The 17699-nt window shown below is 40.1% G+C and overlaps 1 protein-coding gene across 2 annotated transcripts in view; it reads left to right on the top strand.

Moving 5' to 3' along the window:
• The window catches only part of SYNPR (synaptoporin), a 294249-nt gene extending 277484 nt beyond the window's left edge, over positions 1–16765 (top strand). For both annotated transcript variants that reach the window (XM_018038467.1, XM_005695764.3), the window contains 2 exons: positions 10363–10554; positions 15104–16765. In XM_018038467.1, the coding sequence (XP_017893956.1) occupies positions 10363–10554; positions 15104–15361 (450 nt within the window). In that variant the 3' untranslated portion in view covers positions 15362–16765. The remainder of the gene's footprint in view (positions 1–10362; positions 10555–15103) is intronic.

The raw sequence follows: 17699 nt of genomic DNA, 5'->3' as shown, positions 1-17699 counted from the left end.
GGTCCAGAAAGGCAGGACTACTCTTCTGCCAACATTTGGATACATAAATAGGCCCATCTCAGATCTCTTTACCCCAGGTCTCACTCTGTTTATTGCTTGGCTTTCTTAGAGGGAGAGAGTTATAAGAGCAGAGAGCTGATAGCCTCAGTAGACATGTGGACCCCCAGAGTCCCCAATAAACAAGCATCTTCCCCTCACACTTCAACTTCCCTCTTGGTCCTGATCAGTGTCAACATGTATCCTTCTTGGGCCTGGATTAAGCAGGTAGTAGAGAGAAGCTCAAAGCTTCCTCTGCATGCCAATTCATAGGCCTTCCAGATAAGTCATTTCACAGTGTGTTTATCATTCAACATGAGTCTGCTTTGAGAAGCACCCAAGGGACAAACCTGAAAGAATTCTGGATACGACCAAGTCTGTGTAGCTTTTCTTGTCCCCGGCTAAACTGATCAATGCCCCATATGCATTTTTGTTTGTTTTAAGAACACCAGGTCCCTTTCCTGAAAATCCATTATCACCATTTTCAATTACAAATTCTTCTGTGGTTATGTAAGGTTTCTCTCCTCCAAAAGAATGGATGCTAGGATGATGTCTGTTTTTGTTAACTATTGTATTCCTGAGACCTGGCATCTAGTCAGTTCTTACTAGAGATTTATTGAATAAATGAATGAACCACCTGATTTATTTGACAATCAAAACCCACTGGATAGTACCAATGGACTTTTCTAGACTGCTCCATATTCAATTATTACATATAGAATATGTTTGTGTAAATTTATTGAGGGTTTACTGTGTGTCGAGTACTGAGCAAAGCATTTTATTGAATTAACTCATTCTTGACAAAAATCCTGTGAAAATATATGTCACTATTGTCCCTTTTTACAGATGGGGAAACTGAAGCTTAACAAGGTCCCAGAGCTACTTAGAAAGAGTTGAGATTTGAACCCAGGGCTACCTGATTCCAAAGACTGTAGACTGTACTATGATATTTTTTTTCTCTAAAAGTCTATATATAAGACCTACCTCACAAATCCTTGGTAAAGATTAAGTGGAATAATGTTTGTAAAGGTCTTAGCATGGGGCCTGACTTACAGTAGGCACTAGATCAATATGCTAAGTCACTTCAGTTGTGTCCGACTCTGTGCGACCCCATAGACGGCAGCCCACCAGGCTCCCCCATCCCTGGGATTCTCCAGGCAAGAACACTGGAGTGGGTTGCCATTTCCTTCTCCAAGGCACTAGATCAATAGCATCTATTAATAGTAATGTTACTACTATTTCTAGTAATTTATTTAAAACAGTAGTAAATTTTCTTATATCACTATTAACTTGTTCGGAAATGTTTGTGCTATTTGTAATGAAAAGCTTAGGCTGAATCGATTAGAAACCAGAGCAAGTTGTAAGGAGTGTTTTTAGCATATGATTTATAACAGCATTGCAGCAAGCTACTGAAGACCTTCTTTCCATTCCAAAAATACCAAACAGCCAAGAACACCTCCTTCTTGCAACCAGATTTTGAAATCAGTTGTCTATGACTGAGCTATAGGGAGGAATGCAAGAGATCTTTTTATTTATTTATTTTCTTTTCATAAGAAACGTTTGAAACAAGAAGAAGCAGGAAGCCTCAGTTCCACATCTGAGCAACCGCAAATTGATAGATAAAGTTCTCTGGGAACAGACTGAAAAAAGTATAGTATGTCAATCATAATCAAATTTAACTTAAGAGAAAAAGAAATGAAATCCTACACTGATTCTCCAGCATAAGCCAGATTCTTCGCACGTGAAACCAGATGACTGATTGCTACCTACCTTCCATAATAGAACATCCCCACCCTCTGCAGCTTTCTTTCTGTGCAGTTCTGATTAGCTGACAGTGTGACGATAGTGTATTGTCACAGCAGTAATGTAAAATGACCCAGATAGTGCAGAGCAGGCAAAGATGTAAACCACTGGTGGGCCAAGAACAGGTCTTTGGCTGGTGTGGAGCCTGGTGGGCTATAGTCCAAAGGGTCACAAAGAGTCATCCATGACTGCAACACACACACACACACACACACCATTTTTAGAACAGAACCCAACCCACAGTGGGAAAATAATAAGTATTGAACAGATGATTCAAAGAAGGGACAAGTAAAATGATGGACAAATGAATGAATCCATTGAATTTGGAGTTAGAGCTGAGTTTGGGGCTCAATTCCTCTAATTACTCACCTTCTCTAAGCTTCTTCATCTGTAAAATGGAAAAGCTGATGCTACTTCATAAGGTTGTAGTAAGACTGAACTGAGGTGAAATGTGTGAAGCTCGTTTCAACAGCATGCTCGACACATGGTGAGCCCCCCATCAAAGCTGGTTTGGAATATAATGAGGTTCCGCTTCCAGTAAGAAACACAGACTTTGAAGCTCAACAAACCATAGTGGCAACTTAGTGACTGTGAGATCTCCAGCAACTTACTTGATCTCTCAGAACCTCAGTTTTCTCATTTGTCACGTGGAGTCAGTAATAGCCACCTTTAAGTGTTATTATGAGAACTAAATGTGTTATACATGGGATACACAGTGTCTGGTACATAGTAACTGTTCTCTAAATGACAGCCATAAGTATGAATACTGCAACTTAATTTTTATTATGAGTAAATAAAATTGTTGGCCTTTAAAAGCAACAGAGTGCTTTTATAATAGATTAGGAACACAGATTCTGGACCCAGACTCCTTGGGTCTGAATCTTGGCTCTGCATATTTCAAGCTGGGTTTAAGTAATGTATCCCATCTGTAAAATGGGACTCTTTGTGTCATCCCATTTCACCAGCCACCATCTTGGCACATGTCTTGAGAACAGAGGGGTCACGTCAAACTTTGCCCCTACGCTGAAGCTGAAGTGTAGCTCCCATTCGGCAGGGCTGTTCTGTGGTCCGTCTCTTCCCTTGACTGCCAGTTTCGAAAGCCTAAGGCTCACTTTGGTCATTGGTCTGCCTTCAGACTTCCATCAGACCACTGAGGCAATATTTCAGTCCATCATATCAGTCCACATAAGAAATCCTATAGGCCAGGATGGATGCAAAAGGCATGCTGGCCTTGTAAAAGCTAAGCTAAAAAATGGCTTCCAGTGCCATCTCAGGCTCAAGTTCCAAGAAAAGTTGTGACGTCAGTGACCCAAAACAAAACAGAGGGCATCACTGTCAGTGGAGCCTGAATGTAAATGTGCTTCCACTTGTTAACTGTAGACTGGAGTTAGACTGTCCCATTGCACATTAACTGTTGAACACTTGAAACGTGGCTGACACCAAAGTAAGATGTACTGTAGGTATCCATTACACACCAGATTTCAAAGACTTAATACCAAAAAAAGTAAAATGTCTTATCTATAATTTTATAATATATGAAATGATAATATTTTTAAATATTGAGCTATATCATATTAATACATATAATGTTTTACTATAATTGCACCAATCTCTTTTTGCTTTTTTTTTTTTTTTAAATGTGGTCATTATTAAACATAAAATTACATATGTGACTCCCAACTCTGGCTCACGTTCTATTTCTATGAGACAGCACTGGGTTAGAATCTCAGTGTTTCCAGCCCAGGATGGGGCCTTGAAGTTCTTTCAAAACCTCAGGCATTCTCTGCCCCACTTCTGTCATGTGGGCCACAAGTTATTGACTGTTGTTTTTTAAATTAAATTATTTTTTAACTTCAATAAAATCTATTTTTGAAGAAAACTCTGTACCACTCCTGAATATAGAAGTCTAGTGTTATTTGACATAATTAGAAGATAAACCCAGAAATGAATCAATGGAAAATAAAGAGTACTGTATTTCAGCCAAGTACCACTGTTTGCCTGAAGGCTCTGAGCCTGGGGCCAATTTTCTTTGATAGGTGGATATTAAGTTTATTAAATAGGTATTAGAGACATATTAGCAGCCATCTGAGACTTTCTCCTTTACTATCCATATAGAAAGAGAATTGTGAAGGAGAAATCATTTTTTTCTTTGTAACTTAGTGTAATTTCTTGCTATGTCTGTGATCCCACAATTAGGTAGCCGAAACTTTAGAACAGCTGGACAGAATGGAAAGCAGCCCAAATTCAAATCTCAGTTACTTATGACAATTTGGACACAATTTGGACAATTTAACCTCCTTGGATCTGTAAATGAGTATAATTATCTTCACCATCCCTCAGAGATTATGTAGATCAAATGATCTTCTGCCATGAGTAAAAGTCACTCAGTCATGTCCTACTCTTTGTGACCCTATAATACTGGAGTGGGTAGCCTTTCCCTTCTCCAGGGGATCTTCCCAACCCTGGGATCGAACCCAGATCTCCCGGATTGCAGGCGGGAGATGGTAAAGTTGGATTCTTTACCAACTGAGCCACAAGCATCTTCTGCCATAGCATGTTAAAAACTAGGCGTTCTCCAGAAGTCAGATGTCATTTTTATTAGTGTTCAAATGAAATAATGAAATAAACCTGTGAGAGAACAAGGTTATCCTATTCAGCCCGCCACTCGGCAATTGTCTCTTCAAAGACAAGTCCAAAGCTCTTCCTTGAACGGAGCTTCTCTCATGCTGTTTGATTTTTGTGTTTCCTAATTCACAGCTTCATCCTGGGGCTCCTGAGAGCTGACTTAGAAAAGTGAATCCAGCTACACTGAGGATGAGGATGACTCACTGGATTGCCCAGTTTCTAGTGTAGACGCTCGATGTAGGTGTCAGCCATGGTGAAAAGAGCAAAGCTATCAAGTAGGATAGATGATTAAGTGATTGGAGTTGACATATTGTGAATATTTGCTAACAGAAGTGTGAAATTGACTATGTTTACCAGTATCCAGTGGAGCTGCAGTGTGCCATCAGCAGGAAGAAATGGAGATAGGTTTTTGTTGTTGATTGTTGTTTAGTCCCTAAGTCATGTCCAACTCTTTGCAACCCCGTAGACTTTACCCACAAGGCTCCTCAGTCCTTGGGATTCTCCAGGCAGGAATACTGGAGTGAGTTGCTGTTTCCTCCTCCAGGGGATCTTCCCAACCCAGGGTTCAAACCTGCATTTCCTGTGTTGCAGGACGATTCTTTACCACTGAGCCGCCAGACAGGTTTACCTGGTTCTGAAAGACCAAATTTTCTGTCACCAAAGATGACTCCCTCTTGTATTCCCCAGACTGATCCAGGACAAGCATCTTTAATATATTTAACTACATTCTAGTAAAAATGAGCTTGCTAACAGTAAATTAGGAGAGCTGGGGGCAACAAAAGCACACTCAACCAACAAAATGGAAACAAACCACCCAGGCAACATGAAGCCAGGCTGCTCCCTCTGCTGAGGAAGCTGTTTTCTTGGATCAGTGAGCAGATTCTTAACACATACTGCAGAAACACAACCACACAGCGTGTCGGTGTTCTTTTGGAACAGTGAGAACAAAATTTACAAACCACTTAATGGACCATGGGCACATCATTCAGCCTTCATGGTCACAGTTTCTTCATCTACAGTATGGAGCTAGTAATGTCTGCTCTGGCTACTTTTTGGGGTCTTATGGGGCCACATACATACGTTGAGAGTTTTGGGGAAACATTAAAGCACCTTTTGAATGGCAGCCTCTCCTTTCTATGAGAGGAAATAGCACAAGCAAAGCTAGCAGAAGATAGCTTTTATGTGCATCCTGGTAACTTAACGGTAAATGTTACAAATTTATGTCTTGAGTTTCTTCCATGCATATATTATCTCTGTTAGGTAAACAAGGTGTAGCATTTGTGAAAACTGGGTCCTCGCCTGCACCATCAGAAGAAAGTCATTTCTCAAGTAGGAGGCGTTTTTCTCTCCTGGCACAGAAGGTTATTTTAGGCGGACCATTAACATGGCATTAAGTAAGATGAGTGAAAAGTTGCTTCATATTTAGTTTAAGGCTTCTAATTAGGTCATGCTAGTATTTCTTTAATATCCTTTTAACACTCATGAATCTCCTTTTTAACAGAGATCCTAGATCCCAAAGCCTTGTGCAAACATCCCCAGCTAGAATTTAAAGTGTTTTCACTGTATAGCCTTTATGTTTGTAGTTTTCTTCTATCTGTAACAAGTTGGTTGGTTTAACATTTATTGGACACATATAATTTCCTTCTAAGATAACCTTATTTATGTAAAAAGGGTAATTTGCTGTAAAGGAAATGTTGAACAATAACACAAGAGGTATGCACTTAAAATCAGAATTGTTCAGGTAGTACCAAATGACTGAAACTTAGAGAACATCAACTAAGATAGCTATCTACCTAAAATACACCAAAGAAAGCTCACGATATGGCATAGTAGTCAAGTGAGGCACTAGTTATAAGGAAAGCATTTGGCCTGTCTGTTCTTCAGTTTCCTCTCAAAAGCAGGGCTAGCCTAAGGACCTCAGCTACAAGGTTAATGATGTCTGCAAGTGCTTAGCAGAGTGCCTGGCATACAGGAAACACTCTGAATGTGGCAGCACACAGGTGACAGCAGGTTCCTAAGACAGCCACTAGTTTGGGACAGCTTTTAATGCACCCTCTCTACCATGTTCTGTGTCCAGGAGGTGACTTGCATAAATCACAGGGAGTTCTAGGCAGGTTTGGCCAATTGAAGTGAAACCATGGTTTAAGTCCGTTTCACCTACCTTCCTTAATCACAGTTATTTTTAAGACTTACCTGTCCTCCAAGCTGAAGGAAACTGGAATCAGCAGTGTTTAGTTCCAACTGATCTGATGAAAACGGAATAGAACCCACAGACTTCAACTGGGTATGCGCCAATGTCTGCTAGTTGACCTTCTGACATCAGTGGGCCAGAAAAACTCCAAGCGCAGAGACCTGTTAGGCCTAGTTATGCCTGTGCAGAACGAGGATTTTTGCACCTTCTTTCAATCACCTTTCCCCGCACTTGTTTTGCCTAAACCCGCTCTGCTGCCTTACCCATAAATATCTCACCCCTTGCCCTCTGGCAGGCAAATGTGAGATTTGTTTTCCCATCTTCTCACTTGACTCTCTTGCAAAAAAATCTTTTCTTGCTGCCCTCCTAGGCTTGTCAGGATTTTGGCTTGCTGAGCATTGAGCAAAATGAACCTGGTTCAGTAGATTAAAGCAGCAGTCCCCAACCTTTTTGGCATCAGGGATTGATTTCATGGAAGACAGTTTTTCCTCGGGGAGGAGAGAAGGGATGGGGGAGGGGAGGGGAGGAGGGAAAGGGGAGAAGGGGTAGGGGAGGGGGAGAAGAGATGGTGGTGTGGGGTGGGGGCAGGGAAGATTTCGGGATGATTCAAGTGCATTACATTTATTGTGCACTTTATTTCTATTATGATTACATCAGCTCCACCTCAGATCATCAGGTGTCAGATTCTGGAGTTTGGAGATCCTGGATTAAAAGATGAGAAGAAAGTGGGGGTCAGGTTTGCTCCCAAATCTCTCTATGAATGAAGCTTCAAACTTAGATTACACCCGAAGTCCAAAAAATGTTCAGGCTAATTGATACTCGAGCTAGAATTTTGAAATAGTCTCCCAATTGTCACACTTTGCTTAGTTATAGAAAACCCGACTTGAGGCTGCTTTTTTAATTTTTAATAGAAAAACTCAATTCTAATGACATTTTTTTGTTTGGTCTAATTATAAATCCTGGTGCAAATAGGGCACTTGAAGTTTCTGTCTGGGAGAGCTATTGGTATAATCAACCAGTGCCTTGATCACATTGCCATGCTCTTTTTATTTTATCTAATTATAAAATATGTTTTAAAACATACAAGCTTACATACCACCTGGTAAACTCCTATATAAAAGTTTATAGAGCCAAACTGGGACCATTTTGTATGTTCATTTACTCTTTCTTTCTTTCATTTTCTCAGCAAATGTTGCTGACACCTCTTCTGCCAAGACCCAACAATAGGCAAGGTAGACAAAGTACCCGCCCTCATGCAGCTGACATCTTATCGTGGAAAATAGGCAGACACGCACGTTTTCACTTCTCACAACCATCCAATAAGACAGATACTGTCATTAGCCCAATTCACAGAGGGCAAAATCCAGGCTTCAAGTAAGTCAAAACGTCAGGATTCAGTCCCGGGTCAATCTGAAGACAGACTCTGAGCTTTTAATTAGTATTGAAATACTTTATACAATATACTGATCCCTGTTTATGAAATGCTACTGGGGGGAAAGGGTTGGATTAGCTCCCCAAAATAACTCCAAGGACATAGGTCCTGACTTCAGTCAAAAAGTTTATATCGAAAGGGATTCATTACCACTTTTTTAACTGTCTTAATACACTTGTTTTAAATTAAAAAATAAATGTTCCTGGGACTTCTCTGGTGGTCCAGTGGCTAAGACTTGTGCTCCCAGCGCAGGGGCCCAACTTCCATCCAGGTCAGGAAAGTAGATCCCACACACTGCATCTAAAAGTTCGCATACCACAACTAAGAGCCTGCACAGTCAAATAAAACTTTTTTGTAAAGAAAGAAGATTAAAAAAAAAAAAAAAAAAGCCGAGTATTCCTTAAAGCAGACATGAAAAGCTATATAGAATAGTCAAGCTCCCAGGTTCTAGAAGCAGACAGCCAGGCTTAGAATCCTGGCTCCCCCACTTACTAACTCTTGACTCTGAGGATTTTATTTAGCTTTTTGGGCCTCAGTTTCCTCAACTGTAAAATGAGGACAGAATTAGCATCTATTTCATAGGTGTGTTGTCAGGATTAAATGAATTAATACATGTACGCTTGGAATTAATACATGTAAACTTGGAATCACATGATAACTGCTCAGTAAATTTTAGGTAGTATTACTGTTATTTTAATATATAAGTCTAAAAACTTTATTATTTTCTATAATTTCCAACTGAGAGTTTTCACATGACTCGATTCTTCAGCATTTCCCTATCCTGACAGCCTTTTTAAAAGTCTATTCCTTGCAGAGCACAGGGAGCTCACCTTGGTGCTCTGTGGTGACCTAGACTGGTGGGATGAGATGGGGGTAGGAGGTTCAAGAGGGACAGAATATATGTATACATATAGCTGATTCACTTCACTGTACAGCAGAAACTAACACAACATTGTAAAGCAATTATACTCCAATAAAACTCTGTTTCTATTTATGATGAGCATAATGCCAGCTACTGTCTTGGAATTACAGAGTGTCTATGACCACTAATAAATATGTAATCTCAAGAGAGCAAAGTCCATATTTTACATTTGTAAACCCTTGTAAGACCTGGTGCATGACTCAAAAATTATTGTCTGAATAAATGGAGGAGTAATTGAATAAAGGTACCAGATCGAACATGAATAGAAGTTGTATTTGATACAGTCAATCTGGCTTTTTTATTTATAACCTTTCCTCCAATTTCTAATTCAAACCCCAACCCTTGAATTTCTCTATTCCAAATGTTCTTTCTGATTTGAAGCAGCTATAGATACTGTATTTGTTTGCCTTTTTGTTTATACCCCCATCTCTTTCCAGAAACAACTTCAAATTACTTAAAAGGACATATGAAACTCAGGATGAAATTAATTAAAAATGAGAAGGAAAGAAGACAGGAAAGGCAGGATGGGTATATAAAACACAGTTCGGAATAGGGTTAAAATAGCCAGGCTTTTTTTTTTTTTTTTTTAAAAAGCACATTATAAGTGGGTAACGAATTGGCCCTAAGTTTTCTAAAGGCAACATGAAATGGTCAGTTGGTGAGTTACATAATTTACAATGACTCCTGGATGGAAAGAGACCAGTTGTTCAGAAGATTCAGTGTTAGCAGTGGACCCTCTCCAAAAGTCACACCTAACAAATATCCACAACAGCATCTTTAGAGTGTAAGTGCTCCTCAGGATCTTGATGGAAAGTAATTCAGTCACAGCATGAGGGAAGGCTAACCAGAGTAAGTGATATCACCATGGCCTCAGATAGGAAAGAAACAGGTTTGCTACTTGAGGCATTATCATTTAAAACAATTCCTGTTGCTATATTAAATATACTATTTTCCTTCGCAGATCAGTGTTTTGTTATCGAGGTAAATAGGATGCAACATCTTTCTAGTAGTCAAACATTAATACAGTAAATCTGAGCAATTGTCTTATGTTAGAAAATGATCTGCTGAAGTCTTGGGAGTGTCTCCCAGTCCCACCCTCTTTAGAAAAGGAGGGTCACAAGGAAGGTTATAACAAGTAGCCCCCTCATCATCAGAAACACAGGAATCATTCATTAATGTTACTATTATTATTTATTTTCTAGAAATATAAATGAATATCACAAAAATATTATTCATTTTTCAACATGGTTCCAGTGCTATGGGATCTTGGAATTTTTCAAAAGGCAAACCAATTGATTTGTTTCTAGAACTCACTTTTCTCTTCCTATTTTATCTTTCTGTTTGTTCCTGTAGGACTTCATCGTCACTGTAGTCTTTTCGTTCTTGTGGTTGGTGGGTTCATCAGCTTGGGCAAAAGGACTGTCTGATGTCAAGGTCGCTACAGATCCCAAAGAAGTATTGTTACTGATGTCAGCTTGCAAACAGCCATCCAACAAATGCACGGCTGTCCACAGTCCTGTGATGTCCAGCCTAAACACTTCTGTGGTATGTTTCCCTCTCAGATCTTTGTTTGCTAATCATGGGAATCAGAAAAGTGTCCCAGGAGTCATCTGGGAAATGTCTGCCTCTGAATGGAGTCCTGTCTAAAAGGTGATAGTTCACCCTATGCGCTAGATGGTCCTTTGGCCTTCAAGTTTTCTATTGTCAGAACCCGTAGACTTTAATGTGTCCAATTACAGAGTTCTTAACAAGAGCCCTGCAGGTTCAGGCAGCTTTTGCTTGGATGACGGTCAAGTCAGAATTCTAAGGCAGACGCGGATATAAAATCTGAACTTTAAGACTGAAGTCTGCCAGAAGTTAAAAGGAATATTTGATAGAAGCCACACATAGAATATACCCAGTTGATTGTCTAGAGAAAAATACTCAGACACAGTAGGATACAGATAGAAATCAGGGAATAAAAAATACCTATAATAGTTATGGTAATTTTTTAATCTTCTCCATGCTCTTGGTTTAGTTGCTTGATAACTTCAGAAAAGCAGAGCTATATTAGTTGAACAAAGTCCAGTATTATCATCAAGCATATGACTTTTGCCAGGAGACAGGACATCTGACAGACAGCAGAGCCACTAAATTGGATTCTTATTTCATGAGTGTAAGAACTTGTGTTATTCCAAAGAAGGAAACTATATCTGAGAGACAGAAGCTATAATGACAGCAAAAAGTAGTAGTTACAAAGAATAGAAGGGCCAGCAGTGTTCAACGAAGGATCGACATTCTTTAGCAACCTTTAAAAAATAATTCTCTTTCCTTCAAGGTTAACTTATATTTCTACAGCTTTCTGGAATTGAAGAAGGCATATGAAAAGGGGAAAAAGATTGGCTCATCGGCTGCTGATGATTTGACTGTGAATCTTGCCTTAGTAATAAGATAATAACATTGAAATAAATTATTATTAGGATCTTACAGTAATGTTTACTTATTTCTAGCCACACCTGTGGGTGAGTACTTTGCGGTCTATGGTAAAATATATTCTACTGCTTCTATAGTTTGTTTGCAGGCAGTGCTTAATGAAAATGATTATAACCCTGATCTCAGAATCTAAGAGAGCAAAGATGAAGTCGTTCAGTATGTTTATTAGTTCTTTTAGTAAATGATGACATCCTCCATAGTCCATTTAATCCTGCTTCTGATGTCTCTTCCAACAAGGCGTTGGAAGTTTTGAATGAGAAACAATGTGATATATGTCTTAAAAACCAAAATAATAATGGATAGAAAGCAGATCATGTCGCGTGTGTGGAGGGGTGGGTCTGGTGCTATTGTAAGTTGTCCATAAGTTTTCCATGTCAGTGTTCTCCAGTTCCTCGTGGCAGAAAACTCCACCTAAACTGGCTAAACCAAAACAATCTCCTGATCTGTAAAGTCTGTTCTTCATAGCCCAATTCTGGTACCAGAATCTATATGAGGTGTAATGATTGGGTTGCAAGGAACAGAAAGTGACAAGTCATCCAAAATTTCTACTTCTATTTCTCCACCAATGCAATCTTGATACGTCTTGTCAGATCATCTGAGTGTCCTCTCCCATTCTTTCTCATGCTGTGTAGTCTCTTTCAGCCTCTCTTTCTGTTGTCCCACATCTAAGCTAGAATAAAAATACCGACTCTGATTTCAGTTGCAACCAAATGGCAAGGAAAGATTCCAGGGCCCATGTGCCCCTAAAATGTGCCAGCCAAGAAGTCTGTGATACCTCTGTGATGACAATAGAGTAAGACACCTATTACAATAGTGATCGATGTCTACCTCGATGATGTAAGAAGACATCACCACTCTTTAAATAGTCCCATGACAATGCCTTGTTTACATTCTTACTTTAAAGCTTCATTCCCCCTGATTTCTAGGTTCTTTTCAGGCTTCCCTTTTTTAGAAATGAAATAGCATCAGGGGAAAGGGAGTGATCAAGGAATAGAAAACAGATAAAATTATAGTCCTGGATAGAACCATCCCTTCATATCTGAAAAGATTCCACGATAGTTTTTTCTACTCATATCAACCTATACTTTCAGAGGTGTAATATAATCAAGATCTCCCCCTTAAGGGAAAATACCCTAGGTATTGTACACATGGTTAAAAGGTCCTGTGTGTAAATTAGAGTTGTGTCAGTGATTACCTAATTCATTTTGATCGTGCATCTATTATACTATAGATCCCTTATTTATGTTTTGTATCTCCCTTGGCAAGGAGTCTAGAGCATGGCACACAATATTAAATAAATCTCAGTTAACATTAAAGGAAGAAAAAAGAATGGGATGGGGAGAGGGATGGAGGGAGGGATGGGAGGAGGGAGGGGTGGAGGGTGAGAGGGTGAGGGGAAGGTAAGGAAGCCTGGATAAACTGATTTTCAGTGAGATCTTTTAGGAGTCTAGCAGTATCTTTTGTTTTGTTTCTTAAGGTTTGACTGTCCAGTCATATTTTTTAAATAGTGCTATCAGTTTATTTTATTTCATTTTTGGCCACGCCACACGGCACTTGGGATCTTCATTTCCTGACCAGGAATTGAACCCACAACCCCCTGTAGTGGAAGCACTGGAAATGGGGAGTCCTAACTACTGGACTGCCAGAGAAGCCCCTAGATGCTCAGTTTTGATCTTGACACCTCAGGAACATGGCCTCACTATCAAAAAGCCTTGCTTCAGTTTATGTCTCAGGAGAAGTCAAATGAATACAATTCATGGAAATATTGTAGAAAGTGATTCAAAGCATAATTTACAGATCAGTGTCCAGTACCGTCTAGCTGCTTTACACATGCCCTGTTTGATCCTCACAACTATCCACCAAGGAAGGAATAATTGTCTTCATTTCATAGAATTTTATAAATGCTGAAGTTCAGAGGCTTACTGCCTTGTTCAAAGTCATAAAGCAAAAAGTTGCAGAGCTCAGGCCATTCAGATTCCGAAGACAGAGGAGATGGCTCCAAGGCTGAGATTCAGATAATATGCCCTGATCCACCTGCTGCTAAAATCATGAAGCTTGGAGCTGGTGTTCCAAGCTCCCAAGATCCTTTATCCTTTATCCATCCCCAGGTCACTCTGTGGCGTCCCACCATCCAGCAATTAAGGGATAAATTACTTTGACACAGCAAGGAACTTCTGGAAGCCCACTCCAGAGCTGCGGCTGCTGCCCAAGTTCATTCTGATTGGTCAGCATCCTGCTGGAGTGACTACTCAATATAGTTTAATGTCATCACAGCTTTGTGTCACATACCCTCCTTGTCCGTTTCTAAGAGGGGGCTGTTAAAACTGGCTGTGCTTAATTTGCAGTCAACTGATCCACTTTGGAAGAGGCTGCAACACAACTGTTCTCTTTGGGCCTCTTACAATAGCAAACAGCTCAGTTTCCATAAAACACTCAGGACCCAGGGAAGTGACACCCAGTCCTCTGGCTCACCAAGGACATGCTTCTGGAGAGTGAGAGGAGTTTCCACAGGCAAGTCTCACATTCAGTTGTTGAGAAAACATTTCATACTTCTCTGAAACCTGGACTTCAGAGTATTGTTTGGGCATTCACTTCTGACTGTGAGAGCCCAGAATATACAACTATTCAAAGAAGCACAACTTCTGTGTACACTGCCATGCATGTGCTTGTCTGTGTACCACCTACACCGTTGCTTCCTCCATACTTTTTAAGTTGACTCATTTTATTTCTGTCATGTCAATAAATGGGAAAGTAATATCTCTAGCATTAAAGTGTAGGTAACCTTATAAATTAATGGTCTATCATTAAAATGAAAATAACCCCATGTCCTCTAAAGATATTTTACACCATTTTACATCATTTGGGGAGATAGTGGTGGATTAGGTAGAGGCTCCCTGGTGGCTCAGATGGTAAAGCGTCTGTCTACAATGCGGGAGACCCGCGTTCGATCCCTGGTTGGGAAGATCCCCTGGAGAAGGAAATGGCAATCCACTCCAGTACTATTGCCTGGAAAATCCCACGGACAGAGGAGCCTGGTAGGCTACAGTCCATGGGGTCGCAAAGAGTCAGACACGACTAAGCGACTTCACTTGACTTCACTTCAGGTAGAGGCTCAGACTGAGTCAGGTAGGACAGGTCTTATCCCTGGTCTGCTGCTAACCAGTCACGTGGCCATAAAAAAGCTCCTTATCTTTGCTGAACCTGTTTTCACATCTTTAATATGAGTGTAATAGCACCTTCCATGACTAAATGAATAGATACACATAAAGCCTTTCTGTTGTTGTTCACTTGCTAAGTTGTGTCCAACTCTTTGTGACCCCATGGACTGCAGCATGCCAGGCTTCCCTGTCCTTCACTATCTCATAAAGTTTGCTCACACTCATGTCCACAGAGTCAGTGATGCCATCCAACCATCTCATCCTTTGTCTGCCTAACACATAGTAAGCTTTCATGAAAAGTCATATATTCTAAACGAAACAGTGACTTCAACACCAGAAACTGGAAGAAGCCTCTGCATGGAGGTGAAAAGTGACCTTTTGCGTTTGAGGGGTTTTTCTGGAATTGAGATTTTTCTGAGCTTTCTCTCCAGTCTATCCACTCACTTGCTTTGATCCTCCTTCAGGTCTTTGGATTCTTGAACTTTATCCTCTGGGCTGGAAACATCTGGTTTGTTTTCAAGGAGACCGGCTGGCATTCCTCGAGCCAGAGATATCTTTCAGACCCCATGGAGAAGCACTCCAGTAGCTACAGCCAAGGCGGGTACAACCAAGACAGCTATGGGTCGAGCAGTGGGTACAACCAGCAGGCGAGTTTGGGGCCATCCTCAGCTGAGTTTGGCCAACAGTCTTCTGCCCCTGCTTCTTTTACCAATCAGATGTAACAGGGTAGTTTTGGCATTCTTCTGAAGATCGTTTCTCCCCATTCTATGTCAGTACCAGGAGAATTTTTTAAGAGTTTCAATCAATTATTAATGTGGAGAGTGTTGAATGTAAATCAGAGATCTGTCGTCCTCATGAAAGCAGAAAGGCCTGGATCGTAATAAATGGCACTTAAAGATGACATGAGGAGATATATTATTCATTACAGATGGCTAATTGGAGAGTACCTTGTTATATACACATACTTTTATGGTTGTTTTGTATGTGTGTTGAGATAGTGGAACCATTTTGTAGCTTAAAGTCTCTAGTATGTAATATGCATAAAGTAAATTAAATAGCATTGAATTTTCTTATGCTTTTTGATGTGAAAGATGTTTTAATGATTTCTCTAAGACAATTTGGCGTATCACAATGTGCATGTATTATTTTTTAGTTGCAGGCCCTGTAGGATTGTGAAGTCTCTAAGTATTGGTTTCAGACAATTACTCTGTATTTTTTTTTAATTTGATGAATCAATGCTTATATGATTTAATGCATGAAAGCATTTCTCACAAAATGAACATTTGAACTGTATGAAAATTTTCCAGTTTGCATCACAAATTTGTTGAATGGACGTTTAAAGAAATATATTCACTACATTGTATATTTGCAGGTTCGTCTCTCTGGGTTTATCTAACCCTGAATTCATTGTGAGTAAGGTTTGGAGTTTTTTTCCTCTCTGATTAGTAGATATTCAGTGTTATAGATGGTAATTGCCTGATATTTATTCTATTTAGTTAGCTAAATATTTACATTCTTATAACTTTCTATGGTGTTTTGTGGCTTTTATCCTATGGGCCATGAACAATGGGCCCACTAGCTGTGAGTGTTGGTGGAGTGTTCTTTCCTTACAATGATGGAGATGTGGGTGTCAGATACCACAGTCAAGATATTGTGGTGACATATTGGTTTATCAAGGATATTCTGGAGAACCTAGACCACCAGCTAAATGTTTAAATCCTATTTATTTGTAAATTTAATTAAGTCCTAGATCCAATTACTAAAAATTCTCAAGTCTCAGCTCAACTTACAAAGTCTGATTTGTATGTTACCCATAAATTAAAAATGACTTCCATGAAGCAGTCTGTCATCTCATTAAATATTCCACAGGATGTATGCATAATCAATCTTTGCCTCTTTGTTTTAACTCAATGGAAACACTAAGGCCCCACAGTGAAGGCAAGCTGAGCATCTGCATCTCCAGATAAAAGTCGTTATCGACGTATAAATGCATTGTGTGATCTGTGATGTTGGAAACATTTTAGTCCAAAAGAGCCGTGTGTCCTAGATGATATCTGTAAACTGTTTCTGGATCCTGTTGGATAAATCTGTATGTGATATCTCTTTGACCTTAATAAAGTTACTGCGGACAATGCTGGCTGGAAAATGGAGACTCACAGCAGTAGAACCCCCTGAGCTTGAACAGTAAGAGAACAAAGGGTGAATGTAGAACCCCCTGAGCTTGAACAGTAAGAGAACAAAGGGTGGATGCACAGTCTGTCCAGTCTCTCGCCCTGTCCCTGTTTTGTGAGCTCAGGGCTATTCATTCACTGATTCCATCGTCCTAGGGCCTCCTGTGCACCTTCTTCTATGCAAAGCATTGGGGATAGGATGGAAATACAGACGCATGCCCCAGTTCAGGAAGCTTACACTCTGTTTGGGGTGTAAATAAAGTAAAATAATCACACAGAGAGCGTGTGATTACAATAATCACACAGAGAGTGTGTAATCACACATAGAGTAAAATACTCACACACCATCTACACCGTGTGTGAGAAAGAAAGGCTCAGGATTCCACAAGAATGCTTATATCAGAGGGACTTGAGCTGCTTCGGGGAAAGTGAACAAGCTTGAATGTGCCTCAAGACAGTAAAGTTTCATGAGGACAAGGTGCGAGGAAGAATATCCCAGGCAGAGAGCAGCCTTACAGAACTCTCAGATGGCGGGAGACAGGATGGATTTGTACAGCGTGATGTGTGGGGGCTTGGAGAAGGGTGTAGCTGCTGATGGGTAGAAGGCAGCGGGAAATTCCGGGTGGCGGCCATGATCAAGAATTCTGTCTTTATCCTAAAGAAGCTAAAGGAAAGCACTGAAGTATTTAAGCAGAGGAAGGACACAATGAGATTTTTTTCTTTTTAATTCAGGTTTAGTTGCTTTACAATTTGTTTAGTCTCTGTGCTCAGTCATGTCCGACTCTTTGCGACCCTTTAGACTGTAGTCTGCCAAGCTCCTCTGTTCATGGGATTTCTCAGGCAAGAATACTGGAGTGGGTAGCCATTTCCTCCTCCAGGGGGTTTTCCC

Source organism: Capra hircus, chromosome 22 (assembly GCF_001704415.2).
Source record: "Capra hircus breed San Clemente chromosome 22, ASM170441v1, whole genome shotgun sequence".
In the NCBI taxonomy this organism is placed as follows: Eukaryota; Metazoa; Chordata; class Mammalia; order Artiodactyla; family Bovidae; genus Capra; species Capra hircus.
The sequence above is the reverse complement of the archived record's forward strand: the minus strand, read 5'-3'. Positions and strand labels throughout refer to the sequence as shown.